The sequence below is a fragment of the Eptatretus burgeri genome, chromosome 11 (genome assembly GCF_056783735.1).
Source record: "Eptatretus burgeri isolate ZD-2024b chromosome 11, Ebu_testis_v1, whole genome shotgun sequence".
Lineage (NCBI taxonomy): Eukaryota > Metazoa > Chordata > Myxini > Myxiniformes > Myxinidae > Eptatretus > Eptatretus burgeri.
The window spans coordinates 98,905,831-98,915,046 of NC_140971.1; the positions used below are offsets into that span (position 1 = coordinate 98,905,831).

Consider the following 9,216-nt stretch of genomic DNA (forward strand, 5'->3'; position numbering starts at 1 on the left):
AAGTGTACTCTCTGGGCAGGTTCTAATGAAATGACCAAGCAGAACACTTTTACATCATTAACTAGAACCACTTATGGTAGATATCAAACCATTCTTGCTTTTTTTTTTGCTTTTGAAAAGGTCTTGGAACCTCAGTTGCAAAAACAATTCAAATAAAACAAGAACGGCACTTGGTAGAGTGACACCTCTGCCAGGCTGAAGACTTTACGTTTTTTCACCCACTGATAGGTAGAATCTGCATTCGGCTTGTTCTTGTAAAAAGCTGATCGGCTTGTTCTTATCACCTAAATCAAATCTTATCAAAACCTAACCTCGATCAAAATCTATCCTTAACCAAACTCTAATCGACTAGTTCTTAACACCTCACAATATCGAATCAAAATCTATCCTTAACTAAAATCTAATCAGCTTGTTCTTAACACTTCACAATATCGAATCAAAATCTATCCTTAACCAAAATCTAATCGGCTTGTTCTTATCGCCGAACAAAATTGAATCAAAATCTAACCTTAACCAAAGTCTAATCAGCTTGTTCTTAACACCTCACAATATCGAATCAAATCTATCCTTCACCAAAGTCTAATCGACTTGTTCTTGTCACCTAACAAAATCTAAGCTTAACCAAAGTCCATCCTTAACCAAAGTCAGTCGAATCGGCTTGTTCTTAACACCTCACAATATCGAATCAAAATCTATCCTTCACCAAAGTCTAATCGGCTTGTTCTTGTCACCAAACAAAATCTAACCTTAACCAAAGTCTATCCTTAACAAAAGTCTATCCTAAACCAAAGACTAATCGGCTTGTTCTTAACACCTCACAATAGTGAATAAAAATGTATCCTGAACCAAAGTCTATCCTTAACCAAAGTCTAATCGGCTTGTTCTTGTTATCTAACAAAATCTAATCAACCTCAAACCTTTATCAAAATCTAATTGGATTGTTCTTATCACCTCACAAAATCGAAACAAAATCTAATTGGATTGTTCTTATTACCTCACAAATTCTAATCAATTTTTAAATTTAACCAGCTTGTTCTTTTCACCTTTCAAAAATATAACCTCAACCAAAATCTAATCGGTTTGTTCTTATCACCGAACAAAATCTCATCAAAATCTAACCAGCTTGTTCTTTTCACCTTTCAAAATCTAATCTTAACCAATCTAATCGGCTTGTTCTTGTCCACCCAACAAAATCTAACCTTAACCAATATCTAATCAGCTTGTTCTTGTCACCCAACAAAATCTAATCAAAATCTAACCTTAACCAAAATCTAATCGGCTTGTTCTTGTCACCCAACAAAATCTAATCAAAATCTAACCTTAACCAAAATGTAATCGGCTTGTTCTTGTCACCCAACAAAATCTAATCAAAACCTAACATTAACCAAAATCTCATCGGCTTGTTCTTGTCAACTAACAGACTCTAATGAAAATCTAACCTTAACCAAAATCTAATCGGCTTATTCTTGTCACCTAACAGAATCTAATTAAAATCTAACCTTAACGAAAGTCAAATCGGCTTTTTCTTGTCACCAAAAAGAATCTAATCAAATTCTAACCGAACCAAAATCTAATCAGCTTGTTCTTGTCATCTCGCAAACTTTTCAAAATCTAACCTAAACCAAAATCGAATCGGCTTGTTCTTGTCATCGAACAAACTTTTCAAAATCTCACCTTAAGCAAAATCGAATCGTCTTGTTCTTATCACCGAACAAAATTGAATCCAAATCTAACCTTAACCAAAGTCTAATCAGCTTGTTCTTAACGCCTCACAATAACGAATCAAAATCTATCCTTCATCAAAGTCTAATCGGCTTGTTCTTAACACCTCACAATATATATTGACTCAAAATCTATACTAAACCAAAGTCTAATCGACTTGTTCTTGTCATCTAACAAAATCTAATCAACCTCTAATCTTTATCAAAATCTAATTGGATTGTTCTTATCACTTCACAAAAGCTAATCAAAATTTAACCAGCTTGTTCTTTTCACCTTTCAAAATATAACCTCAACCAAAATCGAATCGGTTTGTTCTTATCACCGAACAAAATCTCATCAAAATCTAACCAGCTTGTTCTTTTCACCTTTCAAAATATAGTCTTAACCAATCTAATCGGCTTGTTCTTGTCACCCAACAAAATCTCACCTTAACCAAAATCTAATCGGCTTGTTCTTGTCATCCAACAAAATCTAATCAAAATCTAACCTTAGCCAAAATCTAATCGGCTTGTTCTTGTCACCCAACAAAATCTAATCAAAACCTAACATTAACCAGAATCTAATTAAAATCTCACCTTAACCAAAGTCGAATTGGCTTGTTCTTGTCACCTAACAAAATCTAATCAAAATATAACCTTAACCAAAATCTAATCAGCTCGTTCTTGTCACCCAACAAAATCGAATCAAAATCTAACATTAACCAAAATCTCATCGGCTTGTTCTTGTCAACTAACTGAATCTAATGAAAATCTAACCTAAACCAAAATCTAATCGGCTTGTTCTTGTAACCTTACAGATTCTAATCAAAATCTAACCTTAACCAAAGTCTAATCGGCTTGTTCTTGTTACCTAACAGAATATAATTAAAATCTAACCTTAACCAAAGTCAAATCGGCTTGTTCTTGTCACCAAACAGAATCTAATCAAATTCTAACCTAACCAAAATCTAATCAGCTTGTTCTTGTCATCTCGCAAACTTTTCAAAATCTAACCTTAACCAAAATCGAATGAGCTTGTTCTTGTCACCTAACAAAATCTAATCAAAATATAACCTTAATCAAAGTCTAATCGGCTTGTTCCTGTCACCTAACAGAATCTAATCAAAATCTAACCTTAACCAAAACCTAATCGGCTTGTTCTTGTCACCTAACAGAATCTAATTAAAATCTAACCTTAACCAAAATCTAGTCGGATTGTTCTTGTCATCAAACAAACTTTTCAAAATCTAACCTTAACCAAAATCGAATCGGCTTGTTCTTGTCACCTAACAAAATCTAATCATAATCTAACCTTAACCAAAGTTTAATCAGCTTGTTCTTGTCACCTAACAGAATCTAATCAAAACCTAACCTTAACCAAAGTCTAATCAGCTTGTTCTTGTCACCTCACAGAATCTAATCAAAATCTAACCTTCACCAAAATAAAATTGGCTTGTTCTTGTCACCTCACTGACTCATCCACCAAGTTTTGTCATAATCCATCCAGAACTTCTTTTGGGATATCATGATATATATACACAATATATATATATATATATATATATATATATATATATATATATATATATATATATATATATATAATTATTGGTGCTATCTCTCAATGGTAAAGAATAACTTTAAAAATTCTCGGATCTGGATCTTCACCAAAATGTAATAAATTAGTCCTTGTCACACACCCAACGTGTCCACCACCAAACCAAATCCACCACCAAATCGGCCTGCCAGCACTCAAACACATTGTGCAATGTCCATTTGGGGATAGGACACCAAATTGGACATGCACCCTGAAGTAACTATAACTAATTTTCTAACTATATAGCATTCATTTTGCATGTTGAGTTTTCATTTCACATGAGACCACTTTGAAATCTTATAGTTACGAGAGAATTCTCCACAATGTTGTTAAATGTTCATGATTAGAATAAAGCATGTGATGCTAGATGACACACTGTGTGGATTTGAGACTTATTTGAGAAGTGTGTTTCAGGGAATGACAGTATGGGAGGCGGGGATGGATACTGAGCTGCGAAATCATGAAGAAGAGTTGGCGGAACAGTATGAAGTTATCATGCAGGAATGTGGACACAGCCGTTTCCAGTGGCTCCTTTACCTATCTCTAGGTTTTGCTCTTATGGCTGATGGTGTGGAGGTTTTTGTGGTGGGATTTGTGCTTCCCAGTGCCGAGCAGAACATGTGCATGCCTCAGGAGAAGAGCAGCTGGATGGGTGAGACTGTTTGCTTGTTGTCGGCATTTCATTGACCCCGTCTTCTTGTCCAAGCTAGGTTAATCTACTCTTTAAAATTGATGGAGTCCTGGTATACTGTATGTACGTGTGTGTGTGTGTGTGTGTGTGTGTGTGTGTGTGTGTGTGTGTGTGTGTGTGTGTGTGTGTGTGTGTGTGTGTGTGTGTGTGTGTGTGTGTGTGTGTGTGTGTGTGTGTGTGTGTGTGTGTGTGTGTGTGTGTATGTGTATATATGTGTGTGTGTATGTGTATATATGTGTGTATATATGTGTATATATATATATATATATGTATATATATATATATATATATATATATATATATATATATATATATATATATATATATATATATATATATATATATATATATATATATATATATATATATATATATATATATATATATATATATATATATATATACTTGCTCAACATTTTGGTTAACAATTGGATAAAATAATCATGCCTCTACTAATCTTTACCAAGAGTGCAATCCCCTCCCTGAAACAATAAGAGGAGGGGTTGTGCTAAATCAGACAACCAATAAAAACGGTACATGGTCGAACCTCGGGAATAAAGTTATGATTTGAAAATTGATCAGTTAATGGCAAAGTTGTGCTGTCAGTGACCCTGAGGGAATACTAAAGAGGCTATATTGATAATTTAACGATACTTGATTGTCATCTTGTAGTAACATGATCAGTAAAAGCAAATTACATTAACAAATGACGAAACACAGAAACTTATCAATCAACATAAACATCGAATATCAAATTAGCATGTGAATTTCAATCCAAGGATAAACACAAGAAAATGAGTTATGGAATTTGGGAAAGGGAGGGGAACGTGAGAGTGGAGATAAAAAGAACAAAAAGGTTGGCCTATGAAAGGGGGGTTTGGAGAGGTGGCGGTGGGATAAGAGAGGGAAAAACCGGTCCACAACGGCGATGATGGGGTGGGGGAGGGGGAGACAAAACCAATATAGAGTGAGGAAAAGGGGTTAAGCTGGGAATGGTGGTAATACAAAACAAGCCATGAACACACAATCATGTCTCTCTTTGTCTCTGTCCCTCTGTCGGTGCATCTCCCATGTTTTTATGTACGAGTGGTCCAAAGCTTGTGGCAAAATATTAGTTTCCTCTGTAGGAGATTTGTTTCCCAAGTAAGCCATGCTTCCTACATTCACCTTATGGTGAGACAACTAAGGGTTCCCTCTACAGACAGCTGTTCACCTCCATCTCAGATCATCCCCAATCCAAAGCCATCATCTTTTCGACCCCGTTAAGCCAACCTCTCCCCCACCCCCAAATTTCCAGTTTTTCCTTCCTGAGAGTTTGCTTCTGCATCCATCTTATCCACCCCCTGCATTTTCCTCGATTTTCCTCTGTCCTTCATCGTTGCCCGCATCACTTGTTTGTCCATCTCCATATATTTCCCCCACTCCCCCCCCAACCATTTATACTGTTACTTTTCCTTTTGTTCTGTTGAATCCTGATCCATTCTGTGTTCTAGCTCTTCCATGAGCTTTGACTGTGTATCGAAATAAATTAAAAAAATCCAGGTTTTCTGTACACCTCCACATTTGTGTTTGGATTTGTTTATGGAACTACCTCCAGAAAACTGTTCAATCATGCTCTCCCCTCCAGAGCTTCAATCAAGCAGTGCACCACGATCTCATGTCACCCTTCATCCCTTCCCATGATCTTTTATACGCCTTTTAATCTCAGGTAACTCACACTTTAACCGGAATGTTACTTTGTTTCGTCTCCTCTTTTCCTGTCCCTTCCTTCCTTAGACACAGTGTCAGTATGTTGCCATTTTTATGCTTTGTCCCCTGGCTTTCCTGCTAGCCCAGCTAGTAGTTGGTGTTAAATGTTTCCCATTGGCGAGAGATACCCGACAACACGATTAGTGACATTCTTGATTTGTAACTCGTGTGTGGATAATGAAATTACCCACATTTTAATGCAAAAAGGATTTCCTTCCCCCAGTTTCTCCCTCTGGATCATTGGACATGTTGCAGCTCTAATGGTTCCAACATTGTTAATCCAGGTCTGACTGCTGCAGAATATTTATGAATCACTTTTATTTCCCTCCTTACTTACCTGTTTGCATTGCCTTAATTATTTAGTTCCTACTTTCGCTTTATTCTAAATCCATTGTTCACATTTCTTGCAGCTCGAGTGTGAATAGTCATATTGTCCATACGTACTATTCTGCCCATCGAACCAGGTGGGTTAATGTAATCTAATCCAATCTGCCCATCCAACCAATATCTCACAAACTCCCAAAACTATACTGATAGGCACGAGCCAAGTGCCTACACAAATCACAAATGACAAAGGTGAAGCAATCAGCAAGGCTCTTGGTCGATGTCAGACCTGAGAAGTTAAGGCGAGGCTGAAGATGCTGAGTGCGTAATTTGATGGCGTAACAAGTTTAAGAAATACACTCTGAAACCCACTCACCTACAATCCACACCATCATGGTGATGCTTGCTGCTGGTGATGTAAAGGGTAGAGTCAGTGATACAATTCAAAAATCGTTCCTGAAAGATCACCAACAAATGATAGGATGTCTTGAATACAGATGCATTTGGTACATTAACACACACACACACACACACACACACACACACACACACACACACACACACACACACACACACACACACACACACACACACACACACACACACACACACACACACACACACACACACACACACACACACACACACACACGAAGCCCACAAGGGGAAAACCAGAGATGTCACTTTTTATAAATTTCAGGGTTATTGCACCTGCCAATAGTTGGCAACATAAGGTTTCCTCTCACAATATTACTTTAACAAATAACCAGGGGTGTCACATAATTTATATGGTATAAAGTTTAGCTGTGCAATGAAAAAACAAGTGTTGTCAAAGCTGAACAAGTAGAAACCCAGAGTTGTCAGTACTTTACTCCTGGTTATCTCCCTTTCATTCATGTTAACTGTTACACCATAATATTCAGAGTTGAGAAACTAAAAAATGAAAGGTTGTAAAACTTTCACAGCATAAACTCTGAGCACTACAATAGCCCATTTGGTTATATCATTGGCTCTGTAGTTGGTGCATATCGTGGTTCAAGCCTGGTCAAACCTTTATTGTGACTTTTATGGAACCCACGCTGTGGCTTAATGGTTAGTGCGTCTGAGTACCCATCCTCATTCGATGTACCCACTGCCCAATCAACCTGCTTAGGTATATGAGGAGTCACATGAGGTGACTTCGGCTATCGCGGGGGTGGTTTATCCTTGGTTTCCTCCCGGTTTTCCATCATATTAAGTAGTATGGAGTAAGAAATGGAGAATCCGTCGTCATACAAGCGAAATACCCTTGAGTATGGCGTTGAACACCAATCAAACAAAAAAAAAACAATGACCGTTTAATGTTGAAAAAAATAATCTGTGATCACCAAAGTCATGTAATGTATGCTACTAACCAACAAGCATGAATTTGCTACACATCCTGGGTTAAAATTGCATGGCAATTATTAAACAAGGGAATAACCAGTGATGTCAGTTTGTAACATTGATTCGTTCTTTGCTCTTAAATTAAATAACACAGAAGCTTGGCAAATGCTACATGCTTAATTTGATTGGCCAATGATCACTCTTCCTTTTACTGGAAAAGAAATCTATGACAGTTATTAAACAGTCCACCAAAGTCTTGAAACTTTGTTTTTCAGTTTCTTCAAAATTGACTTATCTTGACATCTCTGGTTTTCCCCTTGTGGTCGATATATATATATATATATATATATATATATATATATATATATATATATATATATATATATATATATATATATATATATATATATATATATATATGAATGAATGTGAAGTTAAAATATAACCGTCCTCTGCACTGCATTGAAAATTGCAATACGACGATACATCTTCAATTGTGTTTCCTTGAAACAAGGAATTCCTCATACCATTTCATTAAAAAATGTTCCAATGTGATCCAATGTGTTTCATATAGTATGCAGTAAACTTCAAGGTTAAAGGCTATTTCGATTCTTAGCAAAGACTTCCTGTGCTCCACAGGCATATGCGTATACGTGGGAATGATGCTCGGAGCATTATCCTGGGGAGGACTTGCTGATAAGATTGGCCGAAGACAAAGCCTGCTCATGGCTCTTTCATTCAACAGCTTCTTCACCTGTTTTTCATCATTCATGCAAAGCTATGAAGCCTTCCTCTTCTGCCACTTCTTCTCAGGCTTTGGGTGTGTACTAAAATTAGACAAGGTGATCTCACTGACTCCCTTCAACACAAAGTGTACAGCATTGTATTAATTACCACCAGTTTCTGCCTACAAACAAATCTGGGCACATGACTTTGAAGACAATTATGCATCAAAGCTTACCACGAATAGGTCATAGAAGTTTTGCCGTGGGAAGTGAGGTAGATGGCCAACATGTCAAGCTTTGTCAGAGCAAAAGTGGGAGCTTCCATCTCTTACTCTGATGATAGGGTAATGCTCAAAACCTCAGCCTTGCCACATTGGTTAACATACTCACATCAGCTTTCAGTTGATAAAATCCATTGTTGAACTTACTCGGACTGACAGGAGCCTCCATGAAGACTAATATTCCATTGTTCTAGAGATGTATTGCCTGGTATAGTTTTACTTCAAGGCGTGTGCAGTTTAAAGACAAATCAACAAACCTTGTTATGGACCATGGTATCAAATCGATTGCATCATTGAGAGATAACCAATTTATCTTTGAGTGTGAAATAACTACACAAGGAAATCCAATTTCCCACATAAACTGTGCACAAGCACTTTCCCTTCAACAATGCCTGGAGCTGCACTTTATCAAAATGTATCTTATTATAATTACATTGTGCTTCTTATTGTAGTGTGAGTGCACAATTCATCTCCTATTCCTGGCACCACACTTCTTATTGATACTGATTAATCAGAGAAGAGCAAGTGATGTGAGACTTGAGCAGCTTGTAGATAGAGAACGTTATTTACTACTAGCAGAGTACCGCCCTATGGGCGATCTTGTTCCAAGCTATTAGTCTTCTAACAGCTTGGAACAAGTCTAACAAATCGTCTTCTGATGCATACCTTTATTTGGGTGGCGTATAGGCAACTGACAGCTCTGTTTCAGCAAAATAAAACCACTGCGTTATGTGCATGAAGCAAAAACATACCTATTGCTTATTCAAAACACCTCACCACACTG

At 36.9% G+C, this 9,216-nt stretch overlaps 1 protein-coding gene across 3 annotated transcripts in view; it reads left to right on the plus strand.

Annotated features, from left to right (window-relative positions):
• LOC147017742 (synaptic vesicle glycoprotein 2C-like) overlaps window positions 1-9,216 on the plus strand; it is a 98,430-nt gene that overhangs the window by 40,480 nt on the left and 48,734 nt on the right. For all 3 annotated transcript variants that reach the window (XM_085847622.1, XM_085847621.1, XM_085847620.1), the window contains exons 3-4: window positions 3,712-3,949; window positions 8,066-8,246. In XM_085847622.1, coding sequence (XP_085703748.1) covers window positions 3,712-3,949; window positions 8,066-8,246 — 419 coding nt within the window. The remainder of the gene's footprint in view (window positions 1-3,711; window positions 3,950-8,065; window positions 8,247-9,216) is intronic.